Source organism: Tympanuchus pallidicinctus, unplaced genomic scaffold (assembly GCF_026119805.1).
Source record: "Tympanuchus pallidicinctus isolate F22 unplaced genomic scaffold, pur_lepc_1.0 scaffold15, whole genome shotgun sequence".
Taxonomy (NCBI): Eukaryota; Metazoa; Chordata; class Aves; order Galliformes; family Phasianidae; genus Tympanuchus; species Tympanuchus pallidicinctus.
Window position 1 is genome coordinate 21,966,975 of NW_026294669.1, and position 20,010 is coordinate 21,986,984.

At 35.7% G+C, this 20,010-nt stretch overlaps 1 protein-coding gene across 7 annotated transcripts in view; it reads right to left on the reverse strand.

Annotated features, from left to right (window-relative positions):
* The window catches only part of TTN (titin), a 239,716-nt gene that overhangs the window by 142,624 nt on the left and 77,082 nt on the right, over window positions 1-20,010 (reverse strand). For 2 of the 7 annotated variants that reach the window (XM_052675513.1, XM_052675507.1), the window contains 37 exons: window positions 19,493-19,771; window positions 19,107-19,388; window positions 18,698-18,976; window positions 17,888-18,175; window positions 17,492-17,770; window positions 17,130-17,408; window positions 16,734-17,012; window positions 15,944-16,231; window positions 15,497-15,784; window positions 14,670-14,960; window positions 13,622-13,909; window positions 12,624-12,716; window positions 12,218-12,500; window positions 11,786-11,966; window positions 11,353-11,442; window positions 11,001-11,268; window positions 10,644-10,904; window positions 9,874-10,083; window positions 9,692-9,769; window positions 9,555-9,581; window positions 8,864-8,911; window positions 8,078-8,137; window positions 7,905-7,979; window positions 7,380-7,634; window positions 6,764-6,856; window positions 6,134-6,211; window positions 4,691-4,759; window positions 3,999-4,082; window positions 3,655-3,717; window positions 3,348-3,416; window positions 2,944-3,021; window positions 2,363-2,440; window positions 2,109-2,189; window positions 1,629-1,706; window positions 1,343-1,423; window positions 1,089-1,172; window positions 689-787 (listed from right to left, as the gene is read on the reverse strand). In XM_052675513.1, coding sequence (XP_052531473.1) covers window positions 689-787; window positions 1,089-1,172; window positions 1,343-1,423; window positions 1,629-1,706; window positions 2,109-2,189; window positions 2,363-2,440; window positions 2,944-3,021; window positions 3,348-3,416; window positions 3,655-3,717; window positions 3,999-4,082; window positions 4,691-4,759; window positions 6,134-6,211; window positions 6,764-6,856; window positions 7,380-7,634; window positions 7,905-7,979; window positions 8,078-8,137; window positions 8,864-8,911; window positions 9,555-9,581; window positions 9,692-9,769; window positions 9,874-10,083; window positions 10,644-10,904; window positions 11,001-11,268; window positions 11,353-11,442; window positions 11,786-11,966; window positions 12,218-12,500; window positions 12,624-12,716; window positions 13,622-13,909; window positions 14,670-14,960; window positions 15,497-15,784; window positions 15,944-16,231; window positions 16,734-17,012; window positions 17,130-17,408; window positions 17,492-17,770; window positions 17,888-18,175; window positions 18,698-18,976; window positions 19,107-19,388; window positions 19,493-19,771 — 6,084 coding nt within the window. Of the gene's footprint in view, window positions 1-688; window positions 788-1,088; window positions 1,173-1,342; window positions 1,424-1,628; window positions 1,707-2,108; window positions 2,190-2,362; window positions 2,441-2,943; window positions 3,022-3,347; window positions 3,417-3,654; window positions 3,718-3,998; window positions 4,083-4,690; window positions 4,760-6,133; window positions 6,212-6,763; window positions 6,857-7,379; window positions 7,635-7,904; window positions 7,980-8,077; window positions 8,138-8,863; window positions 8,912-9,554; window positions 9,582-9,691; window positions 9,770-9,873; window positions 10,084-10,643; window positions 10,905-11,000; window positions 11,269-11,352; window positions 11,443-11,785; window positions 11,967-12,217; window positions 12,501-12,623; window positions 12,717-13,621; window positions 13,910-14,669; window positions 14,961-15,496; window positions 15,785-15,943; window positions 16,232-16,733; window positions 17,013-17,129; window positions 17,409-17,491; window positions 18,176-18,697; window positions 18,977-19,106; window positions 19,389-19,492; window positions 19,772-20,010 lie in introns of all 7 variants that reach the window. The other 5 variants (XM_052675512.1, XM_052675511.1, XM_052675508.1 and 2 more) reach the window with 4 other exon arrangements.

A 20,010-nucleotide genomic window follows, 5' to 3' on the forward strand; every position in this document is an offset into this window, starting at 1 on the left:
ATACAAGATAAGGGCAGATCATGAACTGAAAGGAAAGCTTGTCATATATGTCTACAAATATGACAATCAGGGAAAACATCAGAGACTGATTAGCAGGGGAGAAAAATTAACAGTATATCAGTATATGTGAGCATACATTAGTATGTTCATATTGCAAATAGATAACTTCCATATCTTCCTGTAAAGCCCATTTGTATTTTTAATAGAACATATAAATTATGTTGACAGGCAAATCACTAAAGGCGTATGGAATGTCAAAATGTTGATTTCATCTGTCTTGAAACAGACCAACTTTAAAACAACCAATCCCAGCCTTTTTTGAGTATGAGAATCTGAACTAAAAGAGTTGTTGTGGAGAACATAATCCTGCTACTTGCAAGGCTGCAGAGAGCAAGTAGGGAGTAGAAATGGATAGCTGTGGTCCTAAGTGCTGGTATCTAACCTCAACACTATACATCTATACATCTCATGAAAGTTTGCTGGTAAGATTAGTAGTAGTATTCCCATACATTTCATGGGATGTTAAGTGGCATTCAGAGGGTATTAACTAACTAGAAGTCTATAAAATATTCCTACAGAAAACTCACTCAACTAACATAAAATTCTTGCATATTTTCATCTTGGTCTTAAGAGCAAGAGACTTCTAAAAGAAGCATAGGTTTCTCATTGGCAGTTGTTAACAATCTACCTTCAGGTGATGGGATTTCTTCTGGAACAGCAATAGATATTCTTTCTTCTGTAATAAGCATTCTTTCTTCAAAAGTTGCTCTCTTCTGCACTTCCGGTACTTTGAAAGATAATAGCATTAAATGGATGATTTTCTAATGCCAGTGTGAAAGCCACCTTCCAAAACGCAAGTAACTAAGTTTCCAAAGAATTGCTTAAGGGTCTTGAACAAATAACACAACAGAGATTCAACACTTAACATTCGTATTTTTGTACGTACAGCACACAAAAAGTAATCATTTTTTTACTGTCACTAAATCAGTACTGCGGAATTCATAAAGGCAGCACAAATGAATGACAAGACAGAACAGACACACAGAAGCTAAGAAACAGCATTTTATTTATTCTACTGAAAAGCATACCTTTAGCTGGAGGAGCCTCAACTTTTTTAGGAACAGCAGGAGATATCTTTTCTTTAGGGACAGGTTTCTTAGGAACTGCAGGCACTTTTAAAAAAAACATTTAATTTTAGGATCTAGAAAGTGAAACACTTTCAAAAGCAACACGAAACAGAAAGGTATTGTTCAAACAGAAGATTACACAGACATTTTGTTTACAAAGCACAACTGACTAAACTGAGGGAAATGTTTATGTTCTGAAGACTAGGAGACAATACCTTTTGCAGGTGGAGCCTCTTCTAGTTTAGGAATCTGAGGCAATTTTTCTTCTGGTACTGGTTTCTTAGGTACTTCTGGTGCTTCAGAGATATTAATTAAACAATATTAAATAAAATTACAAGTGTCTCAAGACTACATCTAAAGCACAATTACCAACAAAACTGACACACAAAAAAACCATGTAACTAGTATTACTGAAGCACAACTGAACCCAGATTCACCTAACAATAAAGAACAAAATTAGACAAACAAAATGCTTAAGATATTTAAGAGATTTAAGTATACCTTTAAGGGGTGGAGCTGCTTCTCTTTTTGGAACAGCAACTTTTTTCTCAGGGGGAGCTCTTTTGGGCTCCTCTGGCACTTAAAAAACATGAAACAAAACAATTGAATTCCATGTTTCAAAGATCTGTTTGAGTATTTTACAAATGCATCCATTCATAAGAATATCAGGACACGTCAATATCACATAAATATTACATCTAACACAGAAAAATATAAGTTGAAAAAAAAAAATATACAGTTGAAAAAAACATTTATCTATTCAGTCACAGGAAGCCTCTAAAGTGCTTTGAGACTAATTCCTTAACTTGAGAGAGCTACTTGAGTATATTACCTGACCTTAAAAAGTGTTACATGCATACAAACAATTATACATTAAAAAAAAAAAGCACCTGACAAATATAATTACATAGAAACTAAAACCAACAAAAAAACAGTTAAAAAAAAAGATATTTGAGAGGTACACTCCATCACTAAATATACCTTTGAGAGGTGGAGGTTCTGCTTTGGGAACTGGAATGTGTACCTTTTCTTCAGGTGGAGGTTTTTTAGGCACTTCAGGCACTTTAAAGACATTAAAATGTATTTAAAGAATCTTGTCAAAGCTTTTGAATTGTTTTAGATGAGAAGAGACATACAACACACATATATTACATATGCTTACATTTAAAATTGAGTAGTAGCTTGAACAAAACAGTACAGGACAGGTTAAAGTTCACTTTCAAAAGATTCTGTACCTTTTACTGGGGGAGACACCTCCTTCTTAGCAACAGCAACTCTCTTTTCTGGAACAGGTTTCTTAGGGACCTCAGGCACTTGGAAAGCATTTCCAAAGAGAGAGAACTTTAGTTTTCACAACACTTATTCAGATTTCAAGACTGCTCTATAGCACACAATGTCTGGGCAAATAGTTAAACACTGCAGCACAATACATTGTATAACCCTTTGCAGGGTTTACAACATAATGCAGACTATTTAGGAAAGACACAAAAATGCAACATAAAATTCCAACATCCACATTTATGGGCTATCGTTTTTCATGGTACTCTAGAAGAAATAATACCCAACTCTTATCTGCAAAAAACACACAGTCAAAGCAAACACAAGAAACAAACAAGACTGTTAGGAAAGAGAAGAGCCAACACTGAGACACATTCAAGCATTGTAAACTAAGATACAGCACAAAGCAAAAAAGGAGACCAGGCAAAATGAAAGGCACATAGACAGCAGATTCATGAAAACATTCAAGACAGCTTACAAAAATATACTGAAAGATAGTAAGATTTTTTATTTTTTTTAACTTGGGTAGAAGAAATACCTTTAGCAGGTGGAGCTTCTTTTGGGACAGGAACAGGCTTTCTTTCTTCTGGGACATGCCTCTTTGTTATCTCAGGCACTTTAAAGAGATATGTGGTGAACATTTAGAAGATGGAAAGAGAGTACATTGCTGTAGGCTGTTTTCAACATGCTGTGTAAGCAAACACCGCATGTCAAAAAATATGCTATTTTTCAGACAGGGAAATATTCTCAAATTTTCCCAAAAAATCAAAGATTTAATTAAAGTAGTGATTAAGAAGTAGACTTGGAAACATGGTAGGAGATGATGTTTGAGGGTAGAACCATAAGAACTGAGCCTTGATATGCTGTTCTTTGATACAGAGTGGTAAGACAAATAAATTAAAAAAAAAATAATTGGGTGGATGATGCAAAGATTTAATTCACCTTCAACGTGATGAGTCTCCAGTTCTTCAGAAATGACCTCTCCTTCCTCCTCTTCAACTTCCTTATGTGCTGCAACAGGAATTTGAAAGATATTAAATACAGAGATGTGAAATCCTAATGTCTGTAGTAAACTGAAATACTTTTAAGATATTATGTGTCCAGTACACAAAGGTTCACTGACAACATTTGCTAATGTTGTCCAGAAAATCAATTGAATGTGCAGATCTCACAGTGAGTTTTGATTAAGATTCAAATTTTTTAAAAAAATCTTAAATATTGATTAGTATCTCATTCTTAAGCAATCTACCTTCAATTGGGTAAACAGCTTCAAAGAATCTTTCTTCAACTGTTTTCTCATGCTCTGTAGGCTCTTCAAAGAGAAGCATTTAAATAATGTTTAGAAAAAATAGCTTAGATGTTAACATCTGTTAATCTAAAGAAAACTGAGGATAAATAGCACAATGAACAAAAAGAAGCAAGGCATGTCGAAACATAAATGTCTAAATATGTAATTTGAAGCAGAAAAATTGACTTAAAGAAAAAATGGCAATACAGAAAGTACTGGGTTTTTTTGGGTGTGTGTGATTTTTTTTAACATTACTTTTTTTTTTAATTTGTTTTTAAAACTTTTTTTTTTTTTTTTTTACATACCTGTGATATATGAATACTCTTCTTCTCTGTGGACAGAAACTGACATCTTTTCTTCTGAAACAGTCCATCTTTCTACTGTCGGTACTTTAAAGATAGGATTTTGTTTTAGTATTTTATATTATAGATCCACAGCAGTGGTAGAGAGCATGTGAATTTTATGAAATCTGTATCTGTATTGTATGCTAAAGTCTTAGAACATATTTAGACAGTCAGTAATGACATTCTGAAACACTGAATACACAACAACAACAGATGTAAAATTTACTTGGTTAGAAACTAAGGATACAGATATTCCTAATAAGAGAATACAAAATAAATTCATGCTCAGACTTCTGCAATTAGTGTATCACAATGATTTCAAAGGCACTTCTTCAAGGAAGTGTTAGGGCACTGAGATGTTATATAAGCATGTGCCAACAGGCAGAACATTTAAAGAGAAAACCAAATCAAAGTACAATATCCGACAGACTATTTGAATACAAATCACAAAGACAGCCACAAACATGAGAAGAACATACTTTATGACACACAGAATCATGGTAGACATACATTTTGCACAATGAAAGTAGTCACAGTATGATCAGTACAACAGATCCAAGTACATGCACAGTTCTATATGTTCACAAGAGACACAAGAATTCACAGGGTACTGGAAATATTGCAAAGTACAATCGAAAGCTGCAGATCTTTACCTTCCTTTTTCATAACCTTTTCCTCGACGATCATTGGTGTAGGTTTTGCTGATGGGATTTTCTTGGTAACTGTTAGCATTAAATTTGGTTAATCAGACATATATTCAGAAAAGAGATTAAAACAAATCTACGGCTTTTTAGGAATAATGTTGGAAACACAACAAACAAACTAGCCCAGAACCATACAAAGCAAGAAAAAAGAAGTGCTTGCTTCTTTCAATTTGCTGCCTCCTAAAGGGGCTGGTAACTTCTGTAGTGCAGAGAAGGTCATTATCCTAATGTATTTTGAATTCTAGCCTGATTTCCTGCTGCAGAATGGTAAATGCTATATGAGAAGAACTGGTTACCAAGTGAATGAAGATGCATCTTGTAACTAAGATATCCTGATAGACAAGTCAAGGTGGAAATCTGAGGAAGATGGAGATTTCACATCTTGAGCTTAAAGTGAAACACTTTTTGTCACTTGATCCAATTATACACTTCCTGTTTTAAAGCATCCATTGTCAACAACTAAATTTCCTATTTTCACCTAAAAAACTTTTTGCCTTTTACAAAATGCTGCAGAAGCCATTATTACAGCTGTTTTAAAGACTGACAAATTGGTCAGATCCATGTGAAATGAATCATAGAATTGCTCAGGTTGAAAAAGATCTTAAAGATCATCGAGCCCAATCACAGCCTAACCATACTATCATAACTCTAACAACCCTCTGCTAAATCATGTGCCTGAACACCACATCCAAACCATTTTTTAACACATCCAGGGATGGTGACTCAACCATCTCCCTGGGTAGTCTACTCCAGTGCTTAACAACCCTTTCTGTAAAGAAGTTTTCCTGATATCCAACATAAATCTCCCCTGGCACAACTTGAGGCCATTTCCCCTTGTCCTGTCACCTATCACCAGCGAGAAGAGACTAACCCCACTCTCACCGCAATCACCTATCAGGTACTTGAAGAGAGCAACAACGTCTCCCCTCAGCCTCCTCTTCCCCAGACTAAACAGCCCCTATTCTTCAGTTGCTCCTTGTAGGGCATATTCTCCAAGCCTTTCACAAGCCTTCTTGCCCTTCATGGGACACAGTCCAGCACCTCCATGTCCTTTCTATACTGAAATGCCCAAAACTAAACACAGTACTCAAAATGAGGCCTCACCAATGCTGAGTAAAGGGGCAGGATTACTTCTCTAATCCTTCTCACCACACTATTCCTGATACGAGCCAGGGTGCCATTGGCCTTCTTGGCCACCTGGGCACACTGCTGGCTCATATTCAGCCAACTGTCCATCAGTACACCAAGGTCCCTTTCCATCAGGCAGCTTTCCAGCCACTCCTCCCCAAGCCTGTACTGTTGCCTGGGGTTGCTGTGACTAAACAAGCACATGCATATTAGCTAAGTAACTTTCACATAAAGGCAACATTAAGGTAATTAAGCAGTAGTTACCCTCAGCCCGTTTGAGTTTTTCCTCTGCAACCCTCTGAGTGGTAATCTCAACTTTTTCATCAACAGGTTTCTTGACAACTGTAAGTAATACAAATATACTCATCATTTGTGTCATCTTGCAAATTGTTTTTCAGACATAAAACAGGTAGAACTGACTTTTTCCTGTTTAAGATATGAGCATCCAATGCATTATTCAGCACACTGTTCACTGCCACTGAACAATAGTGGTAAAGGTATTCATGAAATAGGCAATACAGCCCACCTTCCCCTGAGAGATATGCATTGATCTATACGAACAGTTCTCAGAAACTCCAGCTTCCACTAGCTTAAAAAATCACTTAGGTCCAAAGCTAATATATTTTAAGAGGGAAAGATTATTGAAGCACAGATTGATTTTACTAACAGTTCTGATTTTGCTTCAATCATTTTGTCATATTCTCTCTCTGCAGGAAAATCTGAGGTGAGAGAACAGAAAGGTTGCCATGCCATGGCCCATGGTCAGGGCACTGTTCAACATGAAGATCATTCTCTCCTATTCAGAGAAATGAAGCCATTGCAGTACAGCTTGAGAGAGTAGCATGAGAGAGGTCAAAATGAGCACCTGCTGTTAATTTTGCAAGAATGACATACCTTTATGAACTGTAACTTCTTTCTTTTCCTTCTTTTCAGCTGTAATTGCTGCAGGCTTTCGCTCAGGCACAGGCTTCTTAGGAACTTCCACCACTTTAAAAACAAAAACATTTCCTAATGATGAAAATTACATTTTCTAAAGTCTCACAGAAGGAATTAGTTATGTCATTATAAGATTATGAGTTGAAACAAACACACAGTTTTCAAGATTGAACTGCTGCTGTACATTTTTTTTGCTTATTTCCATGTTTTTCCATAGAGGCATACTACAGCTGAAGCATACAAGGAATTGCAAAATTATCCCACCATTAGCATAAAAAAATTGATGTTAGAAAAATTTATCTAAATCAAGTCTATCTAGAATGCATGAATGTGTGAAAATGATAGCAGAAATATCCTGAACAACTAAAAATAAAACAAATTACAAACCCTTAATTCATATTAGATTTTAAAGATGGCCCAATCTGCAAAGTTTGCTGGTAATCCTATAACAGTGTATCATTTTCCATTTGCATTTACATTTTGCCATACCAGGGTCTTGATATTGTCAAGTCCTAGTTACAATTTGGCACCATGTTTGGATTCCATTGGTAAAACAATTGTAAATCTTTTATACCTTCTTCATGAATGATTTGTTTTTCTTCATAAGCCACCTCCCTTTTCTCATAAGTTTCTTCCCATTCCTCTTCTCCTTCATCATAACCTTCTTCCTTGAAATAATAATCATGATCTTCTCCATAATCTTCTTCCCATTCTTCATAAACTTCTTTGGGTTTTTCATATACTTCCATTTTTTCTTCATGAATCTCTTCTCTCCTTGCCATAGATGTTATTTTGACCTCTTTGGGCTTCTCTGGCAGTATCTCAGGAACTTAAAAACAAAGCAAAACAAAACAACCATGTTATCATCATAGCCTGGAATCTGCAAAGTGTATTGGATGTTCACAGTTAGTGAAATTAGTTCTTCCTTGCAGACAGTGTTATGTGAATTTTTTTTATAAGATCTATAAGATCTTATAAAAAATCATAAGCACAGACATCCAAGAGATGTCTTTTCCCGAAATAATGTTACTATTTTTAAGAGAGTATTTGTTGTGGGTTTTTTTTTTCTTTTCTTTTCTTTTCTTTTTTTTCAAATTACCTTCAGGTGGTGGGATTTCCTTGGGACCCTTTTTAACCACCTTTTTCGAGACTTTCTTTACTGGAACTTTCTTTTCTGCTTAAAATATATATATATGAAAATTTAAGTTAAAACAAAAGAACAAAACATAACTAAACATATGTACACTATCTAGTTACTTTAAGTAATCTTACCTGGCTTTTTCTCCTCTGGTGGTGTAATGAGGGGCAGAAGAATAGGAATGGGGGCAGCTTCTGAAAAAAAAATACATATACTTAGAATGAGTATGGTATTGAATTCTAATTGAAGAAAAATCTTATTGCATTTGAAAAATGAGATTTTTTTTTTTTTTTACTGTACTTGCAGAATAGGAGCAAAATTGGTGCTCACTCTGATAGTTCACTGTAGCTGGAACAATGTGTTTTGAATGGAAATCTGTAGTTGGCCTTTATTTGCATACTGATACTTGGAAGCTTTTTTTCCTAGCACCATTCTCCTTTTCTTGCTGATAGTAACTCATCCAGATACAAAATCTTTTCCCTCCTGCTGTATCTCAAAGCATTTACCAAATTATCATGGAAACAAAACGAAGAATGAATTTCTAGGTCCATACTGAACTGCTGAATCTAGCAGAAACATATGTAATGCTTGTCTGTAGTCCACTAACAGAGTCTGGGAAGCTAAGGGAGCTCCAACCTGTTCCAATCTGTTTATACAACTTCAAAATAATCTTCGTCTTTTATTTTCATTTTATTTTTTTTATTTCTTTTAAAGAGCACTCCTATTTTATGGTTTTCACCTTCCACAATGCAAAATGAGTCCAACCAAGCAAAGGCTTACTCTTACATATTTCTAAAGAGTGGACTAACCAGATCATATCAAAACCTTATCTGTGATCTTTCTCTGAGGCTCCTACTGCCTTGCTGTTTTAATACTGACATAAAAGAGAACTACAGAACAAGTCTAGTTTGTTATTTTACCTTCAGCTGGTTTTGGAGGTGGAACTGCTACCTTGGTATCAGGAACATCTAGAAAAGAAAAACATTTAACTATGTAAAAGAAATAGATATATGAATTTGCTGCTCCCAGGACTAGCTCATGGTGTTTCATTTTTTCTTGTTCTAGCACACAGTTATCTTGGCCCTTAAGCATAAGCAACCCAATGTATAGAAAACTATTTGAATTAATCTTTCTTATATGGCCAGACTTTACTGTTTTTTTGGTTTTTTGTTTTTTTTTTTTTTATTATTTCTACATACTGCTCACCTCATTCTGGAGTAGGCTCTTCCTTAAGAACATTCAGAAAAGAAGATCATTATACATCAGAAGCAGATTATTGCTGTGATGAGGACATTGATTATATATTCATTGGTATCTCTTCATTGCTGTATTCCTCAGTCATTTAAATAAACTCATTTGTTCTAGAGAATATAGCTTCCCATACCTACCATATAAAATAAGACCCCAGACATGATGATAATCAGTGATTTTAAAGTTACCACAGTAGTAATCACCATAGTGTATAAGAATAAATAATTCCTCATGTATACAGGTAAGGTGTATTATTCCAGAGTGTAGGTTTGACTTACTACAACCATGAAAAAAGGATAAAGCAGAGCAATGCATTCTATGACAGATAACAGACACGCTAATCTCGTGCATGATCTTTACCTGGAGGCTTCAACTCCAGTTTGATTTCTGCAAAAGAAAAATAAATTTCTTTTAGAATTATTTGTTCCAGAATCATGTTTTAAACTCACAAATTTGCAGACGCTATGATCACAAATTTGTTTTAAAAATCGGCTAACCTTTGGTTACCAGATAGAGCTCTGCAGTGCTTCTTGCTTCTCCCCTTGGTTCGAGACGAGCAATTACAGAATATACACCTGCAACAGCCAAGAATTTTGTATTAATATGACTTCATAATTAAAAGAACACACAACAAAATCTGATAAAGTAGCATCAGCCCAAACATTCTAGGAATTTTTACCTTCATCGTCTGCAGTAACATTGTGAATAGTCATATAATGACAACGACCTTCACTTCTGAAGCTGTACTTCGGGCTTTCTCTCAGTTCAGTGGGGCCTTTATACCATGTCACAACTGCATCATCAAAGGACACTTCACACTCAAAGGTAGCAGATTGGTGTTCGCTTACTACAATGTTCTGTATGCTCTTTGTGAACTGAATTGGTTCAGCTGTTTTAGAAACAAAAATAAGTAAGTTATTGTCTACCATTCAGGGTATTTAGCTTTCATGACAATAACACATTATAGTAAGGTATAATAACAATTAAGAAACAAGAGTTTCCATCTACTGTGAAGTTTTCTACATAAGAATGAAGATTAGAAGATGTAAGAATATAAATATAATAAGATTGCTGTAGATAAATTATACAAGAGAAGTCATAAGGGAAATAAAGAGAAGGTAAAGAATAATTCAAGAAAAAGAGGTAATCCAAAGAAAAAGAGGAAAATATGAGAGCATCAGGAAAGAAGAAAATACAAGAAAATAGGACTGATGATTTCAGATCAAGAGGTCATTACTAATGATGACTTAGTTAAAAATATTAAATTACACAAATACTATCACATATGGTTCAAAGAGAAAGAAAAGCAAAACTTCTTGTATGATCAATTTTCAAGTTTGAGGATATTTCTTTAAGAAATCCCTTTTATTTTCATCTTTTCTGTTAATGGGATATCCAGCAACTGTTTATCACTACTGTAATAAAGATATTCTATATCTGTTTACAAACCTTCAATGGCCAGATCAGCAGTTGTTTCTAGATTGTCAAGCTTGCAGGTATACTGTCCCTGGTCTTCTGTTCTAACATCCTTGATGATGAGTTTGTGTACTTTGTCGGAGACTTGTGTTGAATATCTCCCTCCTATCTTAATTGGCCTCCCATTTCTATACCACTGAGACTTGGCATTTGGGATAGAAAACTGACAAGAGAGCGTGCATGTGTTTCCTTCCTTGAAAGTAGTGTCATGAAGATGCCGTTCAACTGCAGGCTCTATTAGCATGTTAAAACATACATTTTAGAAGACATCACACAATATAATGAATAAAGTAAAAAATACTTCAAATACACACTTCAAAATATACTTACCAATCACAGTTAGCCTAGCACTGGCAATGTGTGGTCCACACACTATTCTGAAATTCCCTTGATCTTCAAGTTGGCAGTTTCTGATTTTCAGTATGTGGCGATCACCTTCAATTTTAATTTCATATTTGTCGCTGGAGTCCAGTTTCTGAGTTCCCTTGTACCATGAAAGCTTAATTTCTGGATAGTTAATTTTAATCTCACATTCAAAGACAGCATCTTCATCTGTTAAAACTGTTTGATTTTCGATGTCTCTGATTAGAGTAACAGGCTGAAAAAAATAGTAGTTTAAATTAGTGTAATCTTTCTTGTTATGGGTTTGAATATTTCATGAATCAGGACAAAAATATGTCACCTCTGTTTGTGTGAGCCGTTGCTGAATAAATGCTACAAGTTCTTCAAACTCCTGGTCCTCTTTTTGAGCCTTTTCTGTGAGCTCAATTTCCTGTAATAAGACAAAATGTACATAATGATTAGATACTAAATGCCAAGTTGGCATGTTCATCCAACACAGAATTAGTTCTTACATCAAATTTGATGTAACCATACTATAACTAGTCTATCTTCCCATCTTAAAAATAGTAGCCACATAGTCAAGGCAGAACACAATTGGCCAGAAGGGCCATCCCTTCTTCTTTGATTTGAGCATGCAGGAAATTGAGAACGATCAGTAAAACATCTGAACATATTCCAGAAAAGCCTGTATAGAAAGTACAGGTCACCAGGTCTGTTTAAAAGAACTTTGTTACTTCTAACAAAAACAATGCCATAGTGGCAATATATCTTACCAATCTATGGCTTTCTTCTTCTCTGGTCTGCTTTAGTAACTCAAAAGCTTGCAGGAGGCCACGGAAATCTGTAATTCCATACATGCGAGCATATTTCTCGTATTCTTTGGGATCAACATTTTTGAGAAGTTCCAAGATATCGATAGTCTGCTCTTCCTCTTCCTTCTTTTTTGTTGGAATTCTATTCAAACCAATAACAAACATTAAATTTATTAAGTTTCCTAGAAAGACGTCTACTGAAAAAAAAATCCATCAACTTAGAACTGCTACACACAGCACAATCCTTTAGTGTAACCTAGTTCAGGTGCTACTATTTTCAGTACACAATTAAACACATATAATAAACATTAAATCATTGTATCTTGATCTGAGTCTTATAATCAAAAAGTTCTGTGTTGATGGGAAGGTAGTTTATACAAATTCTGTGTATACCTTTTCAGTTTTCCCCTGACATCCTCTTCAACAAATTCTTGCTTCCTTTCTTCAACTTGCAGGTTGACACTCCTCTCAATTTCACCATGTTGGTTAAAAGCTACACATTTGTACATGCCAGAATCTGTTTTTGTTGTGTCCTTTATTTCCAGTTTGGCTTCATCTCCTCTCTGCTGGATTATAATGCGACCACCCTGGTTGAGTTGCCTCCATTTCCCCTTCATCCACTTAACATTTGGAATTGGGTCTCCTCCAACTTTTGCAATAAATGTTGCAACAGTCTCTGCAGAAAGATGCAAATAAGAAGGCTAAGTATTTTCTTGGTGTTTCTATGACAGCAGGACATGATCTCAAGCATCAGGCATACGCAAATAGAAAACAGGGTAATTTTAGAAAGAATTCTTACTTTCCATGACTTTGATACTCTGAGGCTCTGATACAAAATAGAGTTTTCCTTCCATGTCTGCTTTCTTAGCTGCTGGTGCAGCTGCTGCTTTTTCTGGGGAAAAACAAATAAACAAACAAGATTTACAGTATCGCAGAATAGGTAAGGTTGAAAGGAGCCTGCAGAGGACTCAAGCTGACTGCCCAGAGCTTTCTAGATGAAACTGAGTATTATGGGCCACTTTGTGGTCTTCAATAATATTAGTTGTGTCGTTTATATTTTCACAGCTGCAAATTCATAGATGGATATGCAAATAAGAAGCTTCATTTTCTAAAATGAGTCAGTTTTTAATGAAGTATTTTCTGTCTATTTCTGGAAATTTTATTCCAAGTTATTTGCATTTTTTAAACAGTGATCTGTTGGTTGTTTTTTTTTTCTTTTGTGTAGTACTTATCTTTCCTGCTACCCACATAGTGACAAAAACTGTTTCTACATGTTACTGGATCTTCATGACTTGAATGCATTTGTAAGACAGGACACTACATGGAAGGTCTCATGTTAGGCAATATTTACTTCTAGTTATAATTTCAAAATGCACTGGAGCTTTAACAGCTTTGAAGCAACTAACCTCTAAGGCGACATTATGAATCAAATTCCTTTTCTAATTTCCTTTAATAAACACTGCTACTACAAAAAACATGCACAGATGAATGTAATTTTAACTAACTTAGCTTTCCTTTTTGTTAAATTCTGTGTTTTGTTTCAGGAACTAAATTCTTCATCTTTTCAGTGAGGATATATTACTGGTTTGACACTGAACTCACAGTTTACGTTGATATTTATATGTAAATTATTTTTCAATATACCGTCTCCCCAGATTGCATAGTTTTGCAAAGAACTAAAAGATACTAATTGTTTCCTGTTAGAATATTAGTATCTTTGTTCCACACAAAACAAAGCAGGATGAAGTTTTATTTTAGATTTCCATTTGCATGTTTTGATTTTGCCTTGAACTGTACCTTTAACTGTCACTTTAGATCTGCAAGTGTCAGTGCCAGCCATATTTGAAGCTTTGCACACGTATTCTCCTGAATCAGATTTGGTAACTGCAGCAAGTTCCAGAAGAGCTACTCCATTAGCAAAGCTGAAGCTGCATCTTTCTGAAGCTCTTATTTCTCTTCCTGCCTTCAGCCACTGAATCCGGATTGGCTCTGATCCTCTGACATGGCAGCTGAGCTGCAAGGTATCACCTTCTTCTGTTGCTGCTGGCTGAAGAGGCTGGTCAAAAACTGGAGGCTTTTTTGGTTCTGAAAGGTGAAAATGCTTCAGTGAATTCTCCAAGAAGGAAAGCATGATTAAGAGTGTAGGAGGAAGAGATACACGTGATTCTTAAGAAAGAAAATGACAAGGAACGAGCAAGAATAAGAAGTCTGAGAATCCCAATCATAGTTTTAGGAAATATAATTACTATCTAGACAGTATGCTTTGAATGCAAACATGCAATGAGTGCTTTACATAACACATTCTCTGCACACAGTAAGGACATTCACATGCAAAAAATAGTAAAACTAATGTACTGCTGTTAGTCTGTAAACTACATAAGCACTGGTAGAGAAACAAATATAGAATCTCCTGCAGTAGCATTAGGACAATGTGCCATGCTGCTCCAGCTTAGTTGTAAGTGCATAGAAAAATTGTTACTCTTAAAAAGAAAAAAAAGAAAGAAAAAAAAAAGAGAGAATGATTAAAGATTCAACCAAAATATCATGTTAAAGATTTCAATGTTTACTTTAGATAATGCATAGTAAGTAGTGAATAAATAAAGAAGCCACTCCCTGAAGAAATGGTTTGATTTCCCCCAAATTGAAAGATTCCTTGATATTGTGGTTCAAATCAGCTTTATCTTGTCCTTCTCAGTACAAACTATTGATGTTAAGGTAAGCAAACACATATAATCACATGCAATTAATTTATTAACTGTACAAGTTTATAAGATAGAAGCTGTATATTTGCAGCTAACATACCGAGAAAAAGTAAGAAGTAAAGAAAAACATGGCTTCAACTAACCTCTGATAACAACAGAGGATGTACACAACACACTTCCTGCTTCATTGGACACCTTGCAGGTATATAAACCAGCATCTGATTGCCCTACGCTCTTGATATGCAAAAGCAAGGTATTGTTTTTGAATGATATTTCACAGTGAGGACTTGAATGAACTTCCTGATTGTTTTTATACCAAGAAACAGTGAGAGGTTGAGAACCAGCAACACGGCCCTCAAGTTTAAGTTCATTCCCTTCTGTTTCTTCTACTGCTTCAGACAGTTTCCGAGTAAAAGTAGGTGGAGTTTTTCGTTCTGTAAAGAAAGAACACATGCATCAGACCTGAAATGAATAAATCTAAATAAATTATTTCAAGAAAAAAAATAACATTGGGGAATCAGTATTTGCTCTCATTTAAACAGGACTGTTTTTCCATTTTTAAGTGAGAGTAAGCCAAGATCAATAGCAAGTGTCTTAATCATACATTCACTGTTAGTTAATTTTCCTATGTGCATAAAAGCAACTATAAAAAAACCCACATCTTTTACATTGATCTAAGGCAACTGACCTTAAAAACACAAGATTTTTGTTGAGTTATCAAGAAAGAAATAATCCAAAGACAATAAAGAAATTAGTTTGAAGACAATATTATTTCTTTCCTTCTCCCATTGTTGTTAATGACCCTTCCAAATTCCCTCCAAAGACTTGTACGTACTTCCAGATAGGTGTTTTTGAGGTGTATCACAAAAGTTATGCTTCAAGTTTTTTTTCAAACTTGTCCTGCAGCAATTAAACTACCTTCCTTTTCAATTAAAAGAAATGTTCACACAAAGTATTATTTATTCAGTACCTTTAACATTCAGTTGTGCTGTACAAGAATCCTTTCCAACTTCATTGCTAGCATAGCATGTATACCTTCCAGAGTCTCCCCTGTCAACTCTCAAGATGGTCAAATGGGCTATGCTTTCTACATAACTGATCTGATAGTTTCCTCCTGTTCTAATTTCCTGGTTATCTTTTGCCCAGGTGACTCTAATTGGCTGTGTTCCAGAAATGTGACACTCAAAGTCAGCACTTTCTCCAACAATACCATCCACAGGTGTAATTGGGGTATCAAAGAATGGAGGAGTCTTCCCCTCTGAAGAGCAAAGGAAATAAAAAGCATCATGTTAACATCTCAATTTGCTGTTGTAAACCTCCCTGAAATAAATACAACTATTTTTACAATATTAAATACGTATATAAAGTAAAAGTGAGTTTTAAGATATTTCCATTCGATAATTCACAGCCCACAGACCTGTAAGGACAAGTTTGCCACTAGAAGAAGCAGTTCCAATAGCATTGCTCGCTGTGCAGGTATATTGCCCCATAAAGCTCTTCTCGGTCTTCAAAATCTGCAGAGTTGCTACATTATCTATGAAGGATGTGTGAACATTGTAGTCTTCTTTTATACGCACATTGTCTTTAAACCAAGATACTTCAATAGGTTCTGAACCAGCAATGCCACAATCAAATGTAACCGGCAAGCCAACAGTTTCATGAACATCTCTCAATTTTCTTGTAAAAGAAGGAGGAAGTTTACGCTCTGTAAGAAAACATGTATTGTACGGTGAGTGCTTTCAAAAGCTATGCAACTGTTGCAGTGCTCACCAGTAATCACTGATTAAGCGATTCATAAAATGCATTTCTGCTAATAACTCATCAAAAAATTTCATCCACAATATCATTTAATTCAGGAGCTGATGTATAAATACCACAGTACATCTGGTTGTAGGAAAATATACAACAATTCGGCCCTCAGTTAGCCTATTTAACACCCAGGACTGTCAGGCAGAAACCATCAGAAAAATTTCCTAAGTGTGTAATGAAGATGCAGAACCTCCTATTCCTACAGAAGAAATGGGATCAGTGAGAGATTAATTTCAATTTGTTTTAATGGAAGGCCTTTGTTAATAGAAGACAGGGTATCTTACTGGCCAGGAAAGAGCAAAGCTTTTAAGAAGGAAAAAGTAATCTTAGTTTTTGAAAGAGCAAATATACTTAAGAAATGTAGGCAATTTTCCTAATTTTTAGAAAGAATTATTCACCTTGAACAGTAAGCAAAGAAGATGAAGTAGCTTCCCCAACAGTATTTTCTACTTTGCAGATGTACTCCCCACTGTCACCGCTGTCCACTTGGCTGAAGACCAGAGTGGCAACTTGGTTCTTAAAGTGCATTTTCACAGTAGCTGTTCCTCTCAGCTTTGTATCGCCTTTGTACCATGACACAATCATTTCGGGTGTTCCAGCAACCCGGCACTGTAAGGATGCAGAATCCCCAACAGTCACCTGCACTGGCTCCAAAGGTGTAACGAAGTAAGGTGGTTCTAAAGAACAAACACATGGTATTAGCACAAAAAAAAAAGGAAAAAAAAAGGTATGGCACTGTGACTACTAGTGGTTGAAATAGCATCTGATAAAATGATAGTGGCTTGATGACGCACCTAGTATTGTAATTGCACCATGACAATTATCTTGCCCAGAGTCATTTTCAATATGGCAAGAATACTGCCCCTGATCTTCCAGTTTGCTATTAGGGATTTCCAGTATGGCAGAAGTTTCTGTAGTGGTGATGCTACACTTTTCAGATTGTTTTAATATTATTCCATTTTTCTTCCATGTCACTGAAATTGGTGGAGTACCCGTATATGTGCATTCCAAGATTAAATTTTTTCCTTTCTCTACACTTAAATCATTCACCTTCATCACAAACTTCGCTGGTTCTATAACAAACAATAAGAAGAAAATAAATTAAGTAAAGCCATATTATTTCTATGAAGAAGTGTAAGAAATAGTCTGCACAAACCTTTGACAAAAAGATGTGTTGTGCAAGAAATCTTCCCTGCCTCATTAGAGACTTGGCACGTGTAGTCTCCACTCTGAAGTGGCTGTACATCAAATAGCTCCAATTCTGCAATGGAGTCTTGCAAGGTAATGTTGCATTTGTGTCCTGGTGCTAGCTCAACGCTACCTCTAAACCATTTAACTTCCAATGGAGGAGAGCCTCTCACAATACTTGTAAATGTGATGTTTGCTCCAGATAGAACATTAAGTGGTTCAGGTTTCTTCACAAAAGATGGTGGCTCTAAGTATACAAATAAAACAGACAAAGAAGTAGTACTCTTGATCTTCTGATGAAGAGCGTGTAACAAAAGAATTAAGACTTTTTGCAAACAAATAAGTGTATCTGATAGATACTGACCTCTAACACTCAAAAATGTGCTGCATTCATCAGATCCAGCTACATTAGTAGCTGTACATGAATAAGTTCCCATATCAGATTCCTGAAGCTCATTAACTTTCAGAGAACAAGTATTGTCTGTAAGGGTAGCCTGATATTTGTCTCCACTGGTAATCTCCTGTCCATCATGAAACCAGGAAACAAGAATGGGCGGTGACCCATAAACTTTGCACTCCAGAACAGCAGAAGAACCCAGCTGACCGTATGTTTCTTTCAGTCTTCTTGTGAAAGAAGGTGGTATAATACGATCTGTATTTGTTTAAAAAAAATAATAAAATAAATGAAAAACTATTGTACAGAAGCTTAAATTATAGAATGTTCTCTATGTATCATAAAATCAGTTCGATTTCTTTTACTGTACATACATTATCAATCTGCTCCTGCATGCCTATGTCAATGAGAAATGGAGAGTTGATGACTAAAGATATTGATGACTAAGGCTGGAGATTTTACTCACACACTTTTAAAGGGCGGGATTTTTTGTTTGTTTGTTTTTAAGTATTTTTTATACTAAATAATATTGCACCAGTTGTCTGAAAAAAGACGCTTGGATTAAAGGTGAAAAAATCAAATCCTTGCAGCAGTTCCTGCCCCTAAGATGTCAGGTAGGCATCTATCCCTGACTCTTGTCATCGTCATGTGCAAAAGAACTGAAAAATTATACAAGCAGTGAGTCTCCCAGACTGTTAGTCATAAGAAACAGTATGCTACATAAAGGCATTGTAAAGGAACTTTTGATCAGATATGACTCAAAAAGAGTAGACAACTAACCTGAAACTTGCACTGAAGCAGTGCAGCTGCTTTTACCAACACTGTTTTTCACCTCAAAAGTATATTCTCCACTATCTTCTAGTCCTGCATTGAGGATCTTAAGCCCAGATACTTTGTTGAAGAAACTGATTTTGTATTTATGGTCAGTAGACAATTCATTCCCATCCTTAAACCACCTAGCAGTAAGCTCTGGTGTGCCATCTACTGTGCATTCCAGAGTACAAGAGTCTCCAGCTGTAACTTTCACTGGACCAGGCTTCTCTACAATGACTGCAGGTTCTGCAATGAGATGTAAGTCACAACATTTTAAAAAACAACAATGCAAGAGTTATTAGTACCGTAAAAATTGAAATTTTTAAGCATTAGTGTTTTTTTATTACTGTTGTTTTTGTTATCCCATGCTACCCACCGAGCACTGTTAGTTTGGCAAAGCATTCCTGAAATCCGGCATCATTTTTTATCTGACAAATGTATTTCCCAGCATTGGCTGGTTCTGCATTTCCAATCTTCAAAGATGCAACGTTTTCTGAATAGGAAATCCAAAGATTTTCACTTTCTCTAATGATCTCCCCTTTGTCTTTTAACCACAGAACAGAAATGGGCTGTGCTCCTTCAACTGCAGCTTGTAGTTCAATTGTCTCCCCAACCACAACAGTGATATCACTCAGCTTCTTCACAAAGGTTGGTGGTGCTATTTAAGAGAAGATTGTAAAAATCACAGTCCAGAAAAGGAAAAGTAGAAGGACAGTAACGGGAACAACGACATTCTGAGAAGATGCCAATCTGTATACAAACCTCTAAGTGTTACAGAGCCAATGCAGGAGTCACTTCCCACATCATTTACAGCTTTACAGTGATATTCACCAACATCTGCAGTATCCACATTGAGAATGTGAATGCTAGCAAGGTAGTTCTCAGACATGACCTTGTATTTCTTGCTGCTTCGAATTTCTCGCTTGTCTTTATACCATGAAATCTGGAATGGAGGTGTGCCCTGAAGCTCACATTCCAGATGAACGTCAGACCCTTTCAAGGTCTGGACTGGATGAGGCTTCTTGGTAAAAGCAGGGGGTGCTGAAACAAAGGAGTTAAAATTTGTGTTATTTGAGCAGAGGACATTAAAGAGGGGAGAGTATTCAAGTAGTCAAACTGATACTGAATAAAAAAGGCAAACGATAAATAAAAGAGATCTCCCACAGCATAACAAGCAGGCAAGAGACTCTGCATCTTTTCCAAAAGGTTTTGTCCCTTCCTATTAAAGAAAGTGAGATTTAACAGCTTTTCCACACAGGAGTACTCATACAGGCAGAAAG